Source organism: Gymnogyps californianus, chromosome 1 (assembly GCF_018139145.2).
Source record: "Gymnogyps californianus isolate 813 chromosome 1, ASM1813914v2, whole genome shotgun sequence".
In the NCBI taxonomy this organism is placed as follows: domain Eukaryota; kingdom Metazoa; phylum Chordata; class Aves; order Accipitriformes; family Cathartidae; genus Gymnogyps; species Gymnogyps californianus.
Window position 1 is genome coordinate 132,832,163 of NC_059471.1, and position 23,927 is coordinate 132,856,089.

The 23,927-nt window shown below is 44.5% G+C and overlaps 1 protein-coding gene across 1 annotated transcript in view; it reads left to right on the top strand.

Moving 5' to 3' along the window:
• The window catches only part of FAM131B (family with sequence similarity 131 member B), a 30,457-nt gene extending 6,917 nt beyond the window's left edge, over positions 1–23,540 (top strand). Inside the window, exons 2-8 of the mRNA XM_050913686.1 lie at positions 17,027–17,136; positions 18,605–18,640; positions 21,205–21,298; positions 21,901–22,098; positions 22,423–22,566; positions 22,996–23,172; positions 23,266–23,540. Coding sequence (XP_050769643.1) covers positions 17,027–17,136; positions 18,605–18,640; positions 21,205–21,298; positions 21,901–22,098; positions 22,423–22,566; positions 22,996–23,172; positions 23,266–23,540 — 1,034 coding nt within the window. The remainder of the gene's footprint in view (positions 1–17,026; positions 17,137–18,604; positions 18,641–21,204; positions 21,299–21,900; positions 22,099–22,422; positions 22,567–22,995; positions 23,173–23,265) is intronic.
• Positions 23,541–23,927: the final 387 nt, after the last annotated feature.

The following is a 23,927-nucleotide window of genomic DNA, read 5'->3' on the forward strand; positions in this document are numbered from 1 at the left end:
AAAAAACCCTCAAAAGTATCTGACTCTTCAACGTAGCAGAAAACAGTTAAGATGCGATGGAAGGATGGCAGATACATTCAGATTGGAAATGAGGCAAAAAATCAAATGGTAAAAATACTTAACTATTGGAATAATTTACTAAGAGTTGTACTGAGTGCTCTGTCACCTGAACACATAAAAATCAAGATTTAAAAAAAAATACTCTAGTTCAAGCACAGCAACAGAAAGTATAACTAACAAAGGGAATACCTTTAGCCTCTCTTATTTTAAGGAGGTCAGATTACATGATCAGGATATTTCTCTGTGAGTTTAAGCTGCAAGTTGTAAAGGAAACGTAGTTTCTGTATCCTGGGAAGATGTGGTTGTATCCACAGATGCTGATCAGACGTGGCTTATGGGGAAAGTTTCAGTGCAAAATTTCTTAACTAAATTGGAGAAAATAGTTTGGTGATCCAAATGGCTAGCATGTGGATTGATGTTCCACATGGGAAAAATAGTTTTAGGCATTATACTACTGACCATTTGTGATCACTGGCCAGGATGGTGACAGGAAGCTGTGACAGCCAGAGGAAGATCAAAGAGGCTGTTAAGGCAGGAAACTCAGTAGTAACAGGGACTTCAGTTAACCCTACGTGTAGGCTGGCAAATTAAATGTTTACTTCAGGAGCCATTCAAAAAGCCTGTAAAAGACAAGTAAGTTGCCTTGTGCAATGATTAGGAAGACTTAGTGCATGATGTTACTACTAAAGAAGCTTCAGGTGACTCATAGAGATTAAGACCATAGCAGAACGCGCCCCCCGCCCCCAACCTCAAAAAAACACAGAACCATTTTGTATTAGTTCATTGTGGAGGAAGTTGTGGAATTTTATCCTGTGGAACTTTTCCTTGTTGGGGATGCATCAGAACATCAGCATCAAATCAAAGCCTCAGTAAATGAGGATGTAGAGCAGGTAGACAAAAGAGTAACAAGTCATCAGATGGTATTCATGCAAGACTTCTGGAGAAAGAAGGCTGAAAGAGCTGAACTACTGATTATGATTTGTAACACCTTCCAATTACTTTGGTACAAGAAGATTGGAAGGTAGCTAATGTGATGCCAGTTTTAAAAATGATTTTGAGATCTGGGAAACTACAGACTAGTAAACAAGATACGCCTAGCAGGCAAGCTAATAAACATTACTCTAAAGAACAGAATTAGTGCATGCATGGACAAATAAGATATACTAAGGAAGTGTTAACACTACTGTTGTTAAGGGATATCACACCTTATAAGTCTTAGAAGGGGTCCACAAGCATATTGACAAAGGAGATCCAATGGCTATAGTCTACTTAGATTTGCAAAGCACATTTGTAAAGGTCACTCACTCCAGGCTGTTGAAGACATGCATCTGCTGTTGAATCAAAGGGAAGTTCCTGAAATTATTAGGTAGCTGGGTAAAGACAGGAAACAAGGATTAGCATGAAATGGCCAGTTTTCACAGGGATATTTTTTCAGGTTTGTGCATATCCATGAGTGATATGAAAAAGGGGGGTAAATAATGAAGTAACAAAGTATTGTAATGACAGTAATCATTTGGGGGAGCAAACAAAAAGCTGTATGCAGAGATTTTCAAAAGGATTTCACAATATTAAATGACTCGGTGTTAAAATTATGGGTGAAATTTGATGTAGATAAATGTAAAATGATGCACACAGGCAAAGCAATTCTAGTGTTACATTTGCAATGATGGAGGTTCTGAGTTTACTATTTCCATGCAAGAATGAGATCTTGGGGTTATAATGAGTAGCTTAATTCTCAGTACCAGTAAAAATGCCAATCAAATGTTAGTAATTAGGAAGGGAATACAGAATAAAATGAGAAACAGCATTATACTATGCATAAATCCATACTGCGCCCTTATTTTGAATATAATGTGTTGTCCTTGATTGTCCATTCCCATTTCAGAAAGGACATAATCGAACTGGAAAAGATTCAGAAAAGGGCAGCAAAGACAATCAAAGGTATGGTGTGGCTTATATGTGAGGAGCCATTTAAATAGATATGGATTCTCAAGTATGGAAAAGAGATGATTAGGGAAAGTTACGACGGCTATCTATAAAATCATGAATTTTCTCTGTGATATGAGCAGCATGGAGAAAATGAAGGGGGAAGAATATTTCATTATCTATTTCAAAACAGAATCTAGACATCAAATGAAACTAGCAAGTGACAAGTTTCAAACAAACAAAAGCCAGCACTTCTTCGTATAATGCAGAGTTAAATTGTGGAACTCCTTGACATAGGATGCTATGTGTATTAAAAGTTTTCTTTGGTTTAAAAAGTGAACAGATGAATAGAAGAAAACTCCTTTAAAGATAACTAAATACAGAGGCAACATCTCCATCTCAGGAACTACTTGAGGTGTAAATTGCAGCAGGCTAGGACAAGTATTCTGGGAAAATATCACTACTGTTTCCCCTGTTCTTATACTCTTTCTTACACATCCACTCCCATTTTAGGGACAAGCTGATATCCATCCCAAATACTAAATGCCTTCTTTCCCACTGCCCCCCAAAAGAAGAAGAGAGTGAATAAAAGAAACCAGGGAGAAAAAAAGACAATCATGGGGGGCGGGGGAGGAGTGGGTGGAGGAGAAGAAAAAGATACGAAAAGAGAACAGGGTAAAGACTAACAGGCTAAAAACAGGAAAACAGGGAACCAGAGAGGAACAGTGAGCAGAGCACCCCTGTATTTCCATGGTATCCAGGGACTGGTAGATGCTGCCTAGTGATGCCCTGCCCAGAACAAGGGAATAGAAATAGCACTGCTAGTTGCTGGGATCTTGGGTTTTCCTCCTCCTGGAGCTAGAGATAGCCAGCTTGGTGAGAAACGGGGAAGTTGATAAAGAATCAAGCCCAGAGTTTAGTAGGTCGTGGGATGGAAACTGTACAAGTAGAGATGTGAGAAGTGCAGCCAGAATCTTGATAAGATCTGGAGGAGTCAGAAGACTGGCATGCTTGATGTACAGAGGTGCCAGTCTCCCTCTCATTGCATAAGAGACATGAGTCAAGGGGTCCTGTGAACAAACTTGTGCCTTCTGCTTGATGGAGGATTTTTCCAGCTGATGTTGCCAGTGGTCCATGGAATTAGCTCAGAGTAGAAACTGGCCACCGGGGTTCCTCATCCTCTCCTGACAATGAGTGGTCCTACAACCATGTATCGTGATTGGGTGTAAGTGGGAGGAAGTCGAGCAATTGATGCATCAATGAGCTGTTCTCAAGGGAGGTCATCTAGTTGTTCAAAGCTTACTGAAGTGGTGTGTGAGTTAGACAGGGAGTCAGAGGTCAAGGCCTCAGAGGTATCTCAATGGAGCTACCTCCATTGAGGGTGGAGGGGACTACCCTCCTGTGGGACTTGCCTGAGGTAGGAGATGGTGGTATAATCTGAGTGTTCTACACTGTACACCAGGCAAGCAGTGCGGAGTTGACCCAGACTCACTGACCACAGATCCAGTGGTCCCCAGTTTTAGTGATGCTGCAGGGACGATCCTTCCATGCAGTGATGAGGTTTCTGCCTGCACTTGGAGGTGCATTTTGTTCAGCTGGGGCTCAACAGGGAGGTTCCCTCTTGCTGGTGATCATGAGGGACTTCATTGTTCCAGAGAGCTTCCAGGTTCTGAGGAGGGCCTTGTAAAACACCAGTAATTCAAGAAGGTCTTGCAAGATCTTGGCCTCTTGGGTCACTGGTGTAGAATGACAGACATCTTAGAGATGGTGGGGGAAGGCACATGCTAGCACAATCCAGGCTGGACTGTCTGAACCATAAAAGACCATCCAGAAGTTCAGTACTTTCTCTTGGAGGCTGGTCAGTGTTGCAGGGATAGGGCACAGGGTGTTGACGCAGTATTGAAGCATGGTCAGCACTCATTGGTTGATGATGACCAGAACCCTCCCTGAAGGAAAAGTTGCTGCATCATTTCTGACCACCTCTGCAGCTATTCAGACACCTTGACCTCCCTCTTATCCCAATCCTCCCTGAAGAACAAGTTGCTGCATCAGTTCTGCCCACCTCTGCAGCTATTCAGACACCTTGACCTCCCTCTTATCCCAGCTAGTAGCCTGAAAGTGGCTGGCAGCACAGAGGTAGGCTCTCCGAGCAAGAGGTACATGCCTTACTGGTGTGGAGTACAGCTGGGAGGTTGCTAGATGCCTGCTTAGCATCTGTTCCCAAACATGTGGTGAGACCTCTTGACCCAGTTGACTTGGGCAGAGGAAGATGCTATATACGTGACTTGGTTGACCCATGTGTGCCAGGTCTTCTGGGTACCAGAGAGTGAGGAGGCATGTCAGTGGGATTAAACCCACATGAGTACACACAACTTCAGTTCTGTGAGCAGCAGGCCCATCACTCCCTAACAGACAATACGGAGGAAGGACTCTACGGTGATGGAGTGGCAATGGCTGGAATAGGGCAGCCCTGACTCACTCCTCTTCTGAAGCCAAGAGGACCCTATTGAGCTTGAACAAGCACTCTGTAGTTGTACACAGCTGCTGGAGAAACCCCATGAAGCAAGAGTTGAAACTGAATGCCTTCAGGATCCCCATAAAATAGCCATTACCTATTCTGTTAAACACTTTCTCCTGGTTGGGGGACCAGGAGGAGGAGAGCTAATGACATACTGTTTCTTTGTGGTCTTAGATCATACAGTTTCATGCTCTGGACTGGAATCATGTGGCTCTGGTCTGGGTGGACCACATACACCAGCACAGACTTTAGCTACATTATAGCTTTTGCGGTAATCTGTGCTGAGGAGAAATGCTGTGCAGCAGTCCCTCCCTTTGCAGAGGTCCCAATTTTTTTGACAGAAGAACTCTCATGCCTCTCTCCCCTGAGAAGCAAAGCTCTTCACTCCTGAGAGGTTCAGCCTGGCAGCCTTGGAAAGCCTGGAGTTTTGTTACTGGGTGTGTGGTGGAGAGTTTTTGAGATCTCAGCCACGGTAGGAAGGAGCTCCAGTGAATCCTGGTCAGCCATTGGGTACTTTTGCTCAGAACATGGCAAATGCAGAAATCAATGTTATACAAACAGAAGTGGGCTTGCACATGAAGTCCTTCCTCTTTCTTGCCTCTGCTCTGGACCAATGTGAGGAGCAGTACCCTTTGCAAGGATGCAAGCAATGTGTTTTTGTCATCTCACTTCTAGAAGAAGCAAGTGCCATGATCCCTCTCCCAGAGGAGCTGGGTCTGCAACCAGGCAATGGTTCTGGACCTGAACTTCTTCCAGGACCCAGAGCTTGCCCTGCTGCGTGTGGCACCCACTGAATTCCTGAGGGCAACCTGCCTCTCCAGCCTGAGAATATCCTGTTTGTTCTGCCATATTCCTCCACTGCCTTGGTGCCATCATGTAGTTGTAGGAGAAGAACTTGGCCCATAACTTCCTACTCTACCTTCTAGCACCTTTGGGACAAGGGAAAGGATGGCTTTTCTTTCATGTGTTGATCCAGAGGTCCTAGGAGACTGCTACAAAGCTCATATTATTTAACAGGTTGCTAAATCATTGGTAGGCCAGCCTCATCCTACAGGAGGTGGTGGCGAGCACCATGGATGGGAATGGGAGAAGAATAAGTTTACAGCATGTTGTTGTGTGAAACAGATGCCATTCGGCCAGGGGTGGCTCATGCTCTGCTACTCAGATTGAGATGGAGGAAGCAGTCAGGTATATAGAGTTTGCACCAGGGCGTGATCTTCAGATGGACACCTGCTGTGGCCTGATATCTACCCCTGCCAGTCCAGTTCAGTGGGATATTTTAAAGACCCTGTCCAGGAATAGCACTTGGGAGGAACCAGACCAACAAAGAAGGCAAGTATAAGCTAGAATTACAAATGTACTGGGCCTGGTTTTAGGGTACAGACATCAACTGGATTACTGACCCCCATTCTATACAGAGTGAAAGGTGCATCAGCTGACGGGCATGTCCTCAGTGACTTCCAGCACCTTGGATTGCATTTCTAAGGTGAACAGCGTTTCTGTTCCATCAGAGGTAGTGGCATGAGACTTTATCCATGAGGCAGCTAAAGCAGACCATGCTTTTCTACCACTGCAGCAACTAGGCTTGGCAGTTAGATTGGTAAAGATCTCCTGCAGGAACACAATGGAGAACCTTCCTGCCCAAAGCAAGGAGAATACCTTGCCCCTACAGAGACCTTCCCTCCATCCCATGGGGTTTAATGATGGGATTTTGAGCTGTTTCACGTGGAGGGAGAGAGAAGAGTGAGGAACCTGCTGGCCAGCAGTGGTGGTGCCAGTGGTACCAGCAGTGCTGTATGTCAGCAAGTTCTGTAGCCAGAGCTGTGGTCCCCATGGTACAGGGAAGCACTCTGCCCTCTGGGTCCCCTTCCCTCCTTGAATAGGGCACTCACTGATGAAGATGAGGTTGTAATCTGCCATGACAAGGGTCAGCTGCATCTTCTTCCCAGAGCAATGAGTCTTCAGCAGGTGGCACAGCTTGTCCCTCAGCATGATGGGTCTGAGGAGCCTGCAGACTTGTGTGAGCCCACAGTCCTTGTAGTGCCCAAAAGCCTGTGGACTGGGACATTTCTGTCCCTCTCCTGCTAAGTAAAGGTCCCCAGCCCAGCCCAGCCAGCCCAGCCCAGCCCAGCCCAGCCAGCGCACCTGGCAGAGAGCAACGACTCTCCCCCGATGCAAGGACGAGCAGCAGAGGGAGTGGGGTAGCTCTTTAGGGATCAGAGGGGCCTCATGAACAGTAAATACCCCCTGAAGGTAGCTCCATGTAGGTGCGGATGCCCTCAGGGGCAGCAGGGAAAATTGTGGGGTGGGGTTGGGGGGGGGTGATGGTGGTTGTGATGGTGAGATGGCCTCACCCCACCAGGTACAGGAGTGGGCAGTCAGGGGCCGGGCTGGGCACCCGGTGCTGGCAGCTCTGCCTGGTGAGCTCAGCCCCTGCAGTCTCAGTGCCAGCAGTTCTTTGTCATTTAACCCAGTTGCTTTGGTGCAGAGCTGTGGTGCTCTGTCTGGTGAGGACACTTGAAGCCCTGCTGGTGGCTTTCTGGGATTGGGAACAGCTCCTCCTTCATTGCCCTGTACATCTGAAGGGAGCCAAGGCATTCTTGGCAGCTGCACTGGGTCACTGGCATGGAAAACAATGGATTGGTAAGGGAGTAGTCCCTCAGGTGGGGCCCGTCTCATCAAAGATAGTGGCCTGTCCCCCCCACTGGCCAAGGATCTCGAATTCAGTGCTGACTGGAGCAACCAAAGGCGCAAAGACAGGTGAACCATTCTGAGATCCCATAGCCTGGGCCTTCACAGAGGAATGACAGCAACAGCCTCATTCTTCCTAGCTAGCTGTGGCAAGCCCTGCCCTCTTGGCTGTCTTTGACGGTCCAGCCATGGCTTGAAGTGTCCGCCTCTGGGGATGCAGAGGAGGTCTGTCATTTCTCAAGGGATGGGAGATGTTGGGCCCACAGGTTTGCTCTCTGTATCTGTCCACAAGATGAAGGCTGTCAGTGGAGAGGGTTTGGGTCTCCAGGCAACAATGCACAGAGGAAGGAGGCGTGAGAGGTAACAATTTTTCCCTGTAAGCAGCCCTCTTCCTCCCTGCGTGGGGTTCCCCTAGGTTGGGTTGGGTATCTGCTTATGTTGCGACCACTCCCATCCTTCACTGTTTGGAGGGCTAATGACCCTTTCCTGGGCCAGAAAGCAGTCAATTCAGAAGTGTCCCAGGCTCAGCAAGGGAAGCCCTGAATGTCCCTTAAGGAGCTGTAGATGTACAAGAAGATTCCTGGTCTTGAATGACAAAGGACTCTGCAGCTCTCCATGCCACATCTTGCCCTCACTGTCTGGATGGGGACTTGCCAGCAGAGGGAGTTGTCCTTTGCAGCCCTGGAGGAGAGGGCTGATGGGAAATATCAGCTTCTTCAGGGCAAACAAGGAGAGGATAATGAGGAGAGTAGCATTGGGAAGAGGGGTGAGACAGAAGTTAGTGTCATGTCTATACCCAGCACGTGGAGGGGCTTGAGGAGAATGAAGAGCCCCTCACCAAGAGCCCTTTACCCATTGCCTCCCACGGAGTAGCTTGTGTTGTCAGGAAGAAAACCTACTATGGCTTGGAGGCCATTGTCATGGCCTAGGGCATCACTGCCTCTGGGAACTCCCACACTTTGGGTTTTGGGGAGGATGGTGAGAGGGAGGCAGCAGTCTTGGTGCCTCCTGGCTGGCTCTGACCATTGCTGCTGTTCCAAAACCAGATGCCTGATGGGGACTGTGGCCAAGTGTGCGATGGCTGTGGTGGAGAAGGATGTAGCCACCTGGTTGTATACGCTGGGGCTGCCAGAGTGATACCCCACAGCTGAGGGGGGGACAGGTAAGGAGAGTGGAGCCTGGAACTGACAGGCTGCCACTGCCCCCATGTGCTGGAGTTTTGAGCAGGCTTTTGTTCTGCTTCTTCCTCCGATTCGTCCTGCTGGCTGGGGAATGGTAGTGGGCCCCAAGGTGCAGTGGTGGAGTCTCGCCTTGGCCTGTTGACATCACCTTGGCAGTGGTGCTACCCACCCCACAGAGATGGACCAAGCGCGTCCCTGGGGTGAGAAAGGTGCATTGTGATCTGCTGGTTGACTCCCAAGGAGTATTTGGGATGGTTCTTCTTCCCCACTGGTAAAGATGAAACTATGAGACATAGATGTCACAACTAATGGTATTCTTATGCTCTAGGACAGTGCCCATGTGACATGCTGGCCACAGAGATTAAAATTTGAACACATATGGAGAGCAACATATGAAATTGCCTGCTGCACATTACTTCTGTAATGTTGGCTATAGGCCAGCAAAAAAGGGCTGCTACTTTGGTTCATATTGACGTTTTCATACTTACTGTGCTGAATGAGGCCCCTGGGGACACATTCTCTGCACTTCAGAGAAGCAGTGAAGAATGAGGATAAACCCATTGCCACTCTTCATGCTCGCTGATGGTTGTTCTGCAAATGAGACAGGGCTTTGAGATTTTTAAAAAAAATTGTGTTAATTGGATGTGTTTTGTTTTGCAGTACCTCCTTAGCTTAAATAACATGACTGCTTCTCAGAACAGAACTGCCTGTGTCTAACATTAGGCTCTCTGTTCATCTCCTTTTAGTTGCAAGGACATGGTATGCAGTAGCCTTTAGTATTGGTTTGAAAGGGTTTCCAGTGAAGAAGAAAAATGTTGGTGTTGGAGCTTTGTTCATTAATTCTATTTCCTAAACAGCTCTAAAAAGGGACCTACCTACAGAAAGAGGCAGAATGGTCTGGAAAAGAATTTAGATTACCCAAATCCAAAGCAAAGATCTTGAGAACTGCCCATCTGATTCCTAATCTTACAGACATCTGAGAGCTGTAGGTATTTTCATTTTTGATCAAAAATTTCAAAGATAGACAGACATCTGTTTTGTGGAGACCAAGACATTTCTCTGCCTTGATGAGCACCAAATTGTTCAGCCCTATCTACCTCATCCATGAAAACAGACTTTTCTGTTCATCTTCCACAAGTGATTCTGTTGGTAGGTGCCAACAGCAGCTAACTAATTTCTATGTTTCCTCATGCAGTACAAGCTAGAATACTTACACAGTTATGTGAATAACTCAGGTTGATTGATTTCTCAGCTTTACCTGGGAGAATTTGAACGCTTCCATCTGAGGTTCACCTCAGGGACAGTTCACCTGACAGTTTTATTCCTTTCCTTAATGTTGACCTTTTGGCTAGTTTTGAATGGCTCTCTGTAAAGCATGCAGGGAAGGAAAAGGTTTTTATGATTATGCTATCCATCCATCTGTCAGTCCTTCCCAGTAGCTTCAACTGCTTTTATTTCAACCTCATTTGACAGGACATGATGATGTTGTGTTTGACAAAGATACTACACTCCCACGAGTATCATGAAAATTGGTATCAGGGAAAGAACAATTTAAAGACTGATCATAATTACTGCAATTACATTTGTTATTTTCTTAGTTGTTCAGGGAAAAGAAAGGAATGGAAAAGAATAATTGAACCATTTAATCTAAATATTGGTCTTTACCAACATTAACATTGGCTACCAGTATCGAATGATAATTTTTCTACTCTCTGCTGGAAAGTAAAACTTGAGAAACAGAAGAAAGTTTGCTAACAGTGGCTAACAGTGGTGCTGGAAATTCACTGTTTAACATAGGATGAAACATATTAATTAATTGGCATGACACATCAGAAAGCAATTGACACAAATACATGTTTGGTATGTGGTGTACATCTTCACCAGCATCATGTCAGGAAGGAAAAAACAGAATTTAAGACTCTAAAACTGTATTTGTCTACTTAGTGTGGAACAAAATAGAGAAGACAAATTAGAGATGTTTAGCATCCAGCACAGAAGTTACAGCAAAATAGATTATTAAAGGCCTCTGCATAGATGCAGATGCCTGATTCAAGCATGTACCTTGTTAAATGAACAAAATACAGGCACAGGTACCAAATACAGTATCAACGAATACACAGTGGTAATAGGAATTGAGAAAATGTCAAGAGGAAACCCCAGGAGAATGGACTTGTTTAGATTAAGTAATAAGTAATTCAAAACAAGTCACATTTCCTATGATCACAGAAATGCAAAGAAACTGAAATTATGTCCAATGAAGAAATTCTGTGTCTCCGTGATAAATTAAAATATGTGGCAAAATGAGCTACTAAAATAGGAAAAAAGTAGTAATATTAGATCAGCAAGGTGGGATACAGTCATCTAGATGGCTTCTTGGATTTTTCCTGTGCATTCATCAAAATGGTCATTATTTCTTATTGCTTGGGAATGCTTAGTACACACATTTTCTAATTTCTGAGAGTCCAAAAGTTATGATGCTCAAAAAAAAAAAAAAAGGTGGGAAAAAGGGTATTCTCTTTCCCCCATCTTTTTTCCCCTTTAAATGTTTTTCATCTTTATTATTTAGAAAGGCCTGTCTTAAAAATAAATCTTGATTTTTACCTTAACAGTAGTGTAACAGAAAGAGGGATGATATTTTTCCCCCAAAGGCTTAGACGACTTGAGTTGGAACATTACTTCAGTTGTGATGGAGACATCTTTTTCTGATGAGTGTTTGTCATCATAGTTTTTTTATCAAATTTGTGTTAAAAATACAAAGCAACCATGATCTGCAAACAGTGTGGCTTAATGTATTTATGTATTTCAACTGCTTTAGTTTTATCTCACTGCTTCATGTAATTAGCTTCCTACTTGTTCTTCAGTCATCTACTGAGTCTTCCAGAGCAAGGATGGAATTTATGATGTTAAAAAAACCCCAAAACAAATAATAATTTTTTTTTTTAAAAATCCAGAAATCTTTAAAAAGTTCAATGAAAATGAAAGCCCTCTATATCCTTTCTGTGCACACCATACAGAAACAATGACAAGGAAATCAGAAACCCAGTTATCTTTCAACTTTCATCATCTCATTTCAGAACATTTCAATGAGAAATTCAGTAGCGTGTGTTTGTAAAAATCCCACTTTAAAATTAGCTTTATAACCCACTCATGTTTTAAAATGCTTATCAGCTCTATATGGAGAGGGGCAAATACTGTTCTGTAAGAGGTGATTGATGATAGAATTACAAATGGAATAGTCACGATGATTAGCAGAAGCTGGAATGGAAGATGGATAAGAGAAAAGAAATTATATTGGAGAAGAAACGTACTATTACAAAAGAAAAAACCACCATGCTAATTGAAGGGAGAAAGAGGTTGACAAGAGGTTGGATAAAAACAATACTGAAATATAATGTACTGCTTTCAGTTTCTCTTTTCCCACTTCACTGTCCATACTTCTTTCTGATTTTCCATATTTCTTTCCTTCCATCTGTCAGAGCAGAACTTGATCTTTCATGTCTGTGAATTAATGTTGCTCTTGCTATTTCTAGCAGAAGAGAAAAAAACCCACTAACCTTTATCCAACTTTCAGTAAGAGGAAGTAACATTGCCCCAGGCCCAATGCCAATTAGAACCCAGAGGTTTTCTTTTCAACCACAGTGTGTGATGTTGTAACTCTTCGGCAGATATTACTGCATTTAAAAGCATTTAACAGATATTAAAGAGTTATTTTCTCCCAATATATTTCTTTCTTTCTTTGTACCTGTGAAACTGTTTAGACCAAGAATTTTCAATAATTATTCAGTCTTTATAGTGCATGCAAGATCACATATTACTCATTCTCTGCCCTTGTCTAGGTAGATGAGATATTTCACCTGGAGAAAAACAGTAATAAATAAATTTTATAGGCATTTAGTTCTACTGTTATGGAACAGGTGTGGACTTTGAAACAAATAATTCTTTGATGTCAATGTTCTTCAACCATTTGATGCCACCATCTGCCAGAATAATATTAATATTTTCCCCAGTCTAACACTTCATGGAAACCATCAGTGGGCTAGCAGAGTTGAGAGCAAAGGCTGAGTGTCATTTGCCAAACTTTGGGGCTGTCAAGTTGCATGTGTTGAGCAGCAGACTCCCTGAGGTTGGTCTCTCTGGTTGGGGGGGTCTTTGCAGTGCATTCGCAGAGCAGTGCTGCAGCCTGTTTTGCACTGTGTGAAAGGATGTCTGTCTAGACTTACAGAAGGGCCACAGCACTATGCTCAGAAACAGCAACATACAGGAAAAAGACGTAGGGTAAACAGAGATAAAACAGGCATGACACTGCTACCTGCACTGAAGGCTTCTGTACAGCTGCCTTCGGCTCTGGAGAGGTGGCATCTCTCCTGCCTCTCCAGCATCACTGTCTTTTGATCAGCTCTGCGGCAGGAATGCCCCAGCCCCCCTTCTAGTGTGAAGGGTTGCAGATGGAGGGAAGGAGCAGGGGCTGCCTCTACAGGAAGAGGCAACTGGATCCCAGCATGCAGGGGCAGGCTCCCATTCTGCTCTTAGCTCCAGTTTCATCCTCCCACTGACCTCTGTTGATCCCTCAGCTCACCCTGATCACAGTCAACCCCTCCACTCCTTCCCATACCTGCCCTCTCTAGATTTGCACTTCCTGGCAGTGCCCCTTTCTTCTCCCCTTTACCCCTTACCTGTTCAAGGGAGACCGAATACAAATGTATTTGATTCTAAGCCAGAACCAAACCTTATAGCTCATGCACCTGGGACTGACAATTGGGCTTTCACAGCTCTATCCAACACTATCCCTTTGCTAGAGATATTTCTAGCCCTAGGGGGTTTGCTTGGACCCCAAATCTAAGAGGTCTCCAGTCACGCTAGGAATGGGCAACCCATGAGTGGGCCCGCTACGGCCTTGCTCCTCTCACTTGAATCCAAGCACACCTCAGACCTCCTTCTGTCGCTTTGCTGAACTCAAGATTGCCAGTTCAATAGGTGGTAGTGCAGTCAGCCACAGCTTTATGAAGCAAAATAGAAAGACAAGAAACTCCTGTCAAATGGGGAGGCCAAAAGGTAATCAAAGGTTGGGTAGAAGGTAGCAATGACATGCCTAGGCTTTATGCAGTGATAAAAGAAGTGTTTGCTCAGGGTGGGCTAGTTGCAACTATACTCCCCAGCCAGAGGGAGTAAGGGGCCTGTCCCATCCAGGCCTGCCATGACAGGATTTAGAGAAAGCCTTGGCAGCCCGGCCTTGGAAGCCTGCCGAGGCCTGGGAGTGGAGATGTCTCCAGACCTGCTGGGAAGCTCTGGTGCACACCTTCAAGTGCCCTTATGTGCTAGCAGGGGTGAATCCAGCAGCCCAACAGAGGCAAGGCTACTGCAGCTCCCTGCCCCCAGCTGCAGCCAGTATTCTCAGTATGCATACACATAAACACACATACACAACACATATACACACATATATGCACATATATGCCAGCCACACAGATCAGCGCAGATGGACACACTCAGCACTCACACAAACAGTGCCAACAGCCTCATCCTGCTCCCATCTCTGGTTGAGCACGATGGAGATCCACTATGTGCAGCATGGATCCCTCCAGTAGCAGGGCTACTCAGTCTGCCTGGTAGCTGCCCCTGGATCCCAGTCTCCCCAGTTGCTGGCACCTGGACATAGCAGCCCCCGAGGCCACAGCCACACAGCAAGTGGTGGTACAGACCCCTCACTCACAGATACGCACGGACACACACACACACACAGAGCTCTGTGACAAGTGGCTGGGCCTCCCCTGATCCCTCAGGGGCACGCAGGGGCACACATCTGGCACCCAGATCACTTCACCTTCATTTTGGCTAGTGATCGCACACTCATTCACACGCCCTCACTCGCTGCAGTTGATTTCACTCACTCTGGTCTCTCCTATTCCTGGCACTTAGACCTCCATCATGAAACACATGCACCCAGAATAGAGCATCCTTCATGCCAGAAAATAGTTAGAAAAGGAATTTAACAAGAAGACAGGACAGACTGCACAAAATAAGTGCAGGGCATGGCCAGACAACCGTACTGATCAGCAATCTGTTTACATGCTACCAGCCCCTTTTATCCCTTTATCTATTTTCTCACATTTGTTTCTCCTGAAACCACCTAGTTCTTGCCCTAAACATCACATAAATCTAGTGCAATCCCCAAGTGCTCTTCTCCTGCATCCCATAATGGATCCCATATCCCTAGTCAGTAACTGCCCCCCTCAGTTATGAAACTGCTTGTGGAAGCCTCTCCGCCTGACTGATCTTGATGGGCTTTCCCCTGGACCCTGGGGCTGAGGCTCTCCTGGAACAGTCCTGGGAGTCGTCTGGACAGGGTGTCCCTTCTTGTGAGTCCATCGTTTGGGTTCCTACCTGCCATCGTGCCCCTGTGCTCCTCAGGGTGTGTGGAGATGGGCCTTTGGTGGGCTGATGGCTCCTGGGATGGGCCTGGGAGCAGCCCGGCAGGGTGCTGTTTGGGCTCCCCCTCCTGCCGTCCTCTCCCTGTGCTCCTTTGTGGGTGTGCAGAGGAGCTTTTATCACACAACCTAACATTATGCCCTGCGAAGGGGGATGCCTGCAGATGGGAGCCAAATGATCTGATCAGAATTTAACACAAATTCAGCTCTACGCTCACAGCTCATGAATTGATTGTGGTTAGTAGCAATCACAATTAGAAATAAATAACTGAGCTCAGTGAGGCCAAATGCATGCATGTGCTTGTCAAGAAAATCAGTCAAGAGGATCACAACCTTGAAAGGTGGTCTTTGTCATGCTAATCGTAGCCATGTCCTCCCTCCTGAAGTCTGGCTGTGTCTGACCTCTATGCTCACCTTTGTAGCACACAGTACAGGAATCTCCTTTTAAGTTCCCTGAGTTGCAGGGAACTGCAACTCAAGGAACAGCAACTTTACTCAGCCTAGTCAGAGGCATATGGGGGATGTTATTAAAGCACTTGGTTCTAATTATCCTGATGAACAAAAACATACTTCAAGTGTGAAGGGGAAAATATGCCTTGGTTCTTTCAGACAGAGAGATGATCTTGCACAGCAGAAAATGCTGAGATGTGAAGGTGTGGTGGAAACCAACTCAAATAGCATTTGCTTTCTGCTGGTTTTCATCTCACCATGTTTAGCCTTTTTAAGGGACCGAATGATTTTTTAGCATTTTGAATTCTAGCTGATGAGTGCCTCAGGCTTCCCACCTGTAAGTGCCTACATGCCTCCTGCAGGCCTGTGTAGGGTGGAGCACAGCATCTCTTGCCTGTCAGAAGATTTCTACCTGGGAAGTGCAGTGATGAGCCACTGTAAATGTGCCAGAGCTGCTAGAACGAGCAAGGGGGGGTTGCATATGTCTGTGGAGGAGAAATTTGCTATAAAGAATAAATAAAAAGCTAAAAGCTAATGAAAATAGAACCATTCACATTCAATGGCATGTATTCCAAATAGACTAGATATTGCTGAATTGATCCCAGGAATAGCTGATCATTTTGGGAGCTATATTTCTTGCCAGGTTCCAAAAGGCTCAGGTTTAAACACAGTACAACCTTTCCTCCATGACATGGGAGCAAATAACTTTTAGCAGAGTTTGAGGATGGCACAAAGGCTGAAGGCACAGTAAATTGCTAACTGGACAGAGCAGTCACACAGAGCAGTCCTGGTTACTTGGCTGACTATTTAAAGTGTGCTACTTTGCATTTAGTTTCACTTTTATTACAATTTAATCTTATTTAATAGTCTTATTTTTTATCTTTATTAATTCAATTTTATAATTTCTATTTTATGTTATTAATATTTAATTTTACTTGATCCTTTAAGTTGTATTAAAATGCATCTAAAATCAAACGGCACTGACTCTGCTTTTGAATGGGTGACAATCCCAGAAAGCTGTGCAAAGTGCATAGGGATCTGAGTGAACAAACAGCTGAATGTGAGAATCTACTGTGAGGTTATGGCACAATGGGTTAATGTGAAGAGGAGCAGCAAGTAACTATTTTTAGTTTTACATACATTACTGTGTATGCTTTTATGTCCACATTTCGAAGAACTGAAAAATTTGAGATGTCTTTTAAAAAGAGACACAGATTTATTAAGGGGACTGGAAAAATGCTCTACAGTAAGAAACCTAAAGATCTCAGTCTGTTTAGTTTGTCAAGAAGAAAAGCAAGTGTATGAATAACTTTCTTGAAATGTAATGGCAGGTATTAAAAAGGTCTTTAATCTTGCTGAGCACAGCAAAGCAAGGGCACCAGCAGCTCTAAGTTGATGTCAGACCAATTCAAATTATAAAGGAGAAATGCCTTTTTAAGTGATGATGGTTTAATATTGGAACAGGATGTCAAAAGAATTGGTTCTTTCTCAGTCACACATCATGACTAGATGCTTTTTTTCTGGGGAGCTGTGCTTTAGCCAAGCATACAGTATGCTTGATAAAAACACAAATGACTGGTCTTCATATGGAGATAACTGTGTGAAATATAATAGTTGGTGATGTACAGGTGGTCTGATTAAAATCGGAAGGTCTGATTTAAGGCTGTTGTGGCCTTAAACTCAGTTATTCTCCTGTATGCTGACCTGAGTTGGCTTAAGACTGCTAGAACAAATTGTAGTGGCATTCAGAAGCCTGACTAGATGTGTTCCCACAGGAAACGAGGTGATTGCAGTAGACTGGAAGGGACTGAAAGATGTGGACCAAATCAATATGGACAGCACCAGTTCACTGCATGGCAGCAGCTTCCATCGACCTTCCACTGAGGTGAGTGCCTGTCCCAGACCCACTTACTCAGCGGGATCAGAAAGTTTCAATTCTTTCTGAGTTCAGAAATGGGTGTTGTGCATCACTGAGGCATCATCTGGGAGAGAACCAGAATGCCAGTGTGCACCTGAGGATCAGACTTTCATATCTGTGCTGTTTGGCTAGCATAGAATAGCATTGAGTCACTCCCTTCACAATATCCATAGTGAGTAAGAATTTGCAAATGAAAGTGCTTTTAACCACTCATGACTGGAGTGGAACAGAACATGGAGAAACCTGTGGCCGTTCTGACAAGCCTGTAGGTCTGCTTTCCTTGAATAATGGATTCATTGAAATGTCCAGCACTGTGTCTGTCCCAGCTTCTGCAGCACAGCCATAAAATCTTTTGAAGAAACACATTCATCTCCATTTTGATTGTTAGGGATGCATTCACTAGTAACTCACTGCCAATTGATTTACCATGCAGTATCTCAAGGGCTGGTTCATTTGCTGTTCTGAATTATTGCAGCTTCTGCAATCTTAGATACCTGAATTTTCAGTTCTGTAAGGTTCACGGTATGCAGTCATGATTAATAAAAAGATCAACACATAATATTTGAGGAATCACAAATAATGTTCATAAATAACATTATCAAATAACATACAATTTGCAAACCTTACAAAATGCTAATGTATAGGTATTTTTATTTCCTTATTATACCTTGCTGGCTTGGAATGTAAATTCAAGAAACTTGGAGTTTCATGGAATCCTGGCAGAAATTGTGGGGCCCAACCTTGTATGGAAAATCCAGTTAAATCAACTGCAGATCTAAAAGTCAATGAGCATAAACTATACCTCAGTGAACATTTTGATTTATGTGAATGGATACCATAGGTGTAATTGATGCATCTAAATTTTCCTGAGTGTCCACATTCCCAAAACCAAGATGCTGAGATGTGAGTCCTCCCAGCTGAAGGAAATGCACCATGAATTGGTACTGTAATGGCTGATACGGGAAATGGATCTAGTTTGCAAGGGGAAGTGAGTCAGAATGGACAAACTGAAAGACTACAAGAGAAAATATTTTCAGCAGAAAATAATTCTGTAACTTGCTGTATTATACTCAAAATACATAGGTAGTGTAGCTCCTCCTTGTGTTAGCCTCAAAGCGATGCAACTCCCACGCAGGGGTGCCAGCATTCCAACATTTAGCAAAGAGCTGTTAGAAGGGGAGCCTTATGAAAAGGTGTTTGTTTTTCTCTCTCTTACTCTCTATATGATCCTATTCGCTATTGTACCTTCAGACACTGTGATATGCGTAGACAGCATAATCAACAGCAGGGAATGAAAACAGCTTGAAAGACACAAGTTTTTTTAGTATATCAGATAAAGCAGTGGCTGTTGATTATGGCAAACTATTAGAGAGATGCATGGCTGTTTGCAACTCATTTGTTACACTAACATGATGCCCTTCTTTGCTTTCTTTAGCAAACACGAACAGATTTCTCCTGGGATGGTATCAATGTGAGTATGCACCACACCTCTGTTCAAATTTCTAGTCATAGGAAGACCAGGATTTGTCTGCCAAGGGATACAGTGGAGACCAGAATGGAAACATGACTGAAAGTCTTTAGTGCCACTGAAATTCTGGGAATTGTCTACGATTCAGAGGATGGTGATGAATTTTGGTTTGCCTCTGGGTCTTTTGCTGTCTGGCAGGTATTTAGATCTGCAGGTGGCTATTAAATTGCCTTTGTCCTCTTTGGGACAAATGCATGTCATTTCATATGTTCTATTTTTGAGATTTCTGGGCACTGCTAGATAAAAAAGGTATCTGTCCAGCATGTTTAAAAAAATCAGTAGTCTTTGATTAGAGCATCATTTGATCTTCCCCAGGAGTTTGGGAGAAATGTATCCCTCATTTTCAGTTGCATGCAGAAGTAAAAGAATTCTTAATGTCCCCTGGGGGAGATGGTCAGTACCTGTTAACTTCAGTTAACAAGTGGAAGAAGAAACAAGCAAACATTTTAATAACACATGTTCCTTGTTGCTCTTAATATCTATGCCATGAAAAAATATGGTTTTATTTTTTTCTTTTTCACTAATGCAAAAACAGCATCCTGAAAAGGGAATAATGCATATTAGTGCTACCAAACTATTTTTTTCTGCTCGGGAGGCTTAAAAAATGTGTTCACATAAGTTAGCTTGATAGTTTTGTACACTTGGAAAGGCAGGATTAGAAGCTCCGTTTTTGGTAGTATAAGCATTTTCAAGTTCCAGATATTTTCAAAACTTTTAAATGGCTGTCATTTTCCGGTTCTCTGTGGTTTGAAAGCAGTTGTGACACTGAATATCCAGGGGACTTACATTTTTAACTAACCCTCACCCTACTGACATCTCTTTCATTGTGGCACTTACAGCTTGGGATCTTTTGCCTAGGCTCAGTTAGAGAAACAAATTGTGCAGGAAAATAATGGTGCATGCAGCAACTGTCTAGAAGAAATTTGTCCTTTTTTTCCTCACTGCACCTCTGTCTAGCTGAAAGCAAGGTACACAAAGTCATGTTTCCTTAAAGATAGTAGAAGACGGTTTCCTTACTTGCAGTTTCCCATTTTCCAACCCATTCTGAATCCATGGAGCTCTTTCATAATGCAGCTCTTTCTCAGTGTAATTCCATAGATCTTCTTTGGTATCAAAGCTGGCTCATGAATTTCCTTCCCTTCCCATTCATTCCTGCCTTCATGTCATAGCTCTCCAACCTCGTAATGGTAGAGACCTTCTGCAGTTTACTTTCTTTTCTGGACTGTTTCCATGAGATGGCTCACAGCACAACCGCAGGCTGTTTTGAAACAAATGGGTGGATACTGAACAGCAGCGCCCAGGCAGGAATGACCAGTGGGGGCATAGATGGACATTCTTCAACCAGCTTCATCACCAAAGGAAATGCATCATGGAACAAGGGCTGTGTTCTCACTTTTTACTGTTCTTCCCCTGCTTTCTGATTTCTTCAGCTCACATGTTACACACAGACATTCCTGGCTCCAAAGTTACAGGATGCCTTAGCTGCTGCATTTACAGTTTCCAGAGAAACTCACCTCTCATATTTTGGCAATTGACTGGGATTATATGCAGTTCAACATCTTTACAATGCCTTCCTTTGCCTCCAACTATTTGACTGCCCAGTTACTGCTCCACGCACCTTTTGTGAGGTTTGTGCCTATGACGAAATGCTTGCTTCATGTCAGGATTTAAAATTTCCAGTGTCATGGTCACTACTTTTGAGTATCTTTGTGTTTGAAACATGCTGGACTTGATTTTCAGAAAGGTTGAAATGAAGAGCAGAAGCAATGCTTGTTTAGCCCTTGTGAAAATTAAGCCTCATATGCAATGCCTGGCATCTCCGAAGAACCCTGATAAATTCATGTTGAGGGATTGTGTTTTATGATGATGTTTGTGACTGCTGCCTGTCCCAATAGTTTCCTGTCCTTGTTATTCAGGGACTGAGGATGAACATAAAGAAAAGAGTAAAGGGAATTAAGCAGAACTGTAGACCTCATTTCTTTATAGGTAGTTGTAGGTACTTGAAACAGGATGCATCACTGATACAGTCACGTTCATTTTATTAAAACCATATGAGAAGAAATGAAAACCAAAAGTAACATATAAAAATTAATATGTGTAGTGTGATGCATATATGATGCATTACTGTGTCTTGCCTATCACATTGTCAGCTCCCCATTGTAAGCTCCCTGAATTGTCCATTAGCCATGTCTTGCATCTCTAACAAAGAGTTGGGAACAGTGCAGCATGTCTATGGAGGACTGGCAGCAGCCAAAGGGAGGCTTCTCACAGCCTGCTTCTCCCTCTCCCACTGACCTTGCCTCACTCAGTCCCAACGCTATGCAATATCCAGTCCTGGTTAAATAGCCTCTAATTTTTCCTTCCCTTTTCTTGTTCTTTTTCTTGTTGCTTGCTTCTGCTCCTCATCTTCCCCCTACTTTCTGGAATCCTTATACTGATTTCTCACTTCAATTCACTTCCTTTTCTCATTCCTGTATATCATTTCTTCATATTCTCTTTCTTTTCAGCTCTCCATGGAAGATACGACCTCCATCCTCCCCAAGCTGAAACGCAACTCCAATGCTTATGGGATTGGGGCTTTGGCTAAATCATCTTTCTCTGGTGAGGTCCTCAAAATTTTGGCTGATCCTTGGCACCTTCTCTCCACAGGCCTTTGTGCCTCTTCTCGTATCTCTCTGTTGCTCTCCCAACTGCTCCTTTCTGACTCTTGCCTTTTCAAGGCCTTAGAGGAGTCTCCACCACCATGGTTCTAGATACAGAAATCTCTTAGTTGTTGCCCTTTCAAAGAACAGATTTGTCTTACTCCCGTTGGCTTCTCACCATGCACCCCAGCTCAGACATTTTCAATTGCTTCCCCTCAAACAGTCTTGGGTTTAACCCCATTTTCTATTTCTTAGTTTGTTCACTTCCAGGCTTCATCCTTCATGCCCAGCTCTGTCCTAAATGGATTCTAGGCAAGGAAGGAAATGGTCTTTCATATTTGGGGTTTCCCTTTTTCTCCCTTCTGAGAGCCAGTCCAAGGAAAGATGGAGAAACTCTCCTGGAGAGTGATACAGTGAAAGGTGGGAGACACCCAACCCCAGGCCGAACCTTGTCAGGAAAGGAGGGGAGAAGCTCCACTTCCAAGAGAGGTAAACAGCATGGCAGACTAACCTGGAGCTGTGTAATAGCCCCTCCTTGTTTTCTAATGTCTGGCCCCTTAGGGATATCTCGCAGCATGAAGGACCATGTCACAAAGCCAACGGCTATGGGCCAAGGCCGTGTGGCTCACATGATTGAATGGCAAGGCTGGGGCAAAGGTAACAGCCAGCAGCAGCAGCACACGCATGAGACAGCACGCAAAGACGCTGATGCCTACTCAGACCTGAGTGATGGTGAAAAGGAGGCCCGGTTCCTTGCAGGTAGCACTAACTTTTTGGCATGTGGATTGGATTGGTTGGGATGTCCCAGAGCAGAATCCCTGAGAGACCAAAGTGCAGGAACCTGAAAAACACACTCAGGAGAGCCTGTGGGTGGTTCAGATGGCCGAAGGAGAGAGAGGCTGTGGTTGGAGTATTGCCAATGGAATGCAAAGTTGAGAGGGTGAGGGCCAATTGTGGGTGATGGGTGTTGCTGAGATAGGACAAGAATGGGACAGCGTGACCAAGAGATGAGGATAAAGAGGGTGATGAGAACTGGAGACTTTCACACATCCCTGCTTCCCCTCCCTGTCTCCTTTGACACAGGAGTGATGGAGCAATTTGCTATTTCTGAGGCAACTCTCATGGCCTGGTCCTCCATGGATGGTGAGGATGTGAGTGTAAACTCAAATCAGGAGAATCCAGCAGGCAACTACTCTGAGAACTATCAGGAGCTAATGGAGAGCCAAGGTGAGCTCCAGTGCCTCTTGCTAATCTTGAAACACTCCTTTCCTGCTCTTGTCATGTTGCTCTCTTTCCGTCTACCCTGTTTGATTCTGTAGCCTCAGTTTTTGAGATTGGGATCTAGCAGAGGCATCACCTATTTGTGGAGCTGTCCAAGGAACCTAATCTTAACAGGGAGGCTCCAAAGCCCAGTTCCTTTGCCTTTTTTGGGCACAACTGTGGAAAGCTACTAGCTCTTGCAGTCAGTTGTGGGTATAATCAAGTTCATCTGCCTACTGCCTAGAACTGCCTTTTCTCTTCACCCTCCTCCCTTCTAAAGGATTTATCTACCCTGTACAGTGCAGTGCCATGCACAGGCACACAAGCTATCTGAATGAGCCAGCCTGGCCTAGAGAGAGTGTCTAACTGTGTGTTGTTTCCCTCCTTTACTTGCAGAGCATATGGCCCAGACGCAGTATGATAGCTGGCCTCATTCCTACGTCTCGCAGGGCATGTATTGCTTAGGTTCATCCGATGCCTGGGAGACCAGTGACCAGTCCCTCATCGCTTCCCCAGCAACTGGCTCCTACTTAGGTCAGAATTTTGATGAGTCCCAGACAAACCTTCAGGAAAGCATTTTGATTCAGAGCAGCCTTCTCCAGCAGCAACAGCTGCAGCAACAGCAGCAGGAGCAGAACTTCATCCAGAGCACGGGGCTGGTCCACGTGTGGCCCCTGCAGACTGCTCAGGGTGGGGGTGGGGCTGAGTCCAGCACATACATGGAGGACCACCTTGAGGATGAAGGGAACCCACGGCTGGAGAAGGCTCCTCTCCTAAACAAGAAGCCCTCTCCAGAGGAGGATGATGCAGTGTGCCGGGACCTGGAATCACTGTCTCCTCGAGAGGAGATGGAACATGCTGCACTGAGCCGCAAAGTCTCAGATGTCACCTCCTCTGGGGTGCAGTCCTTTGATGAGGAAGAGGGAGAAACAAACAACTGATGCTTTCTGTGAAGTTCTCATCACTGCTGAACAAAGAGAGTGGTGGCAAGGAATGAAATTACAGAGATTCTTCTCTCCAGCTCCCCATACTTCCAAGCAGACACACCTTCCATTCCTGACATTTAATTATTTTTTTAAACAAGAGGAAAATCTCAAAGTGGTTGACACACGAAGACTTCTTCTTCCCCTCCACCATGGACACATATTTTTGATTTTCATTGCTCTGGGCAACACATGTGAGGTGCTTGGAGAGATCTGGATTGGTAAATCATTTCTAAATCTTTTTAATACAAAGTCTTGGCTGTGGATACAAACTCTTCTGGTACTGGGGATGTGGCTGATGAGACAGGCTTGGTATAAGGAGCGGCTACGTGGCTAGAATCCATC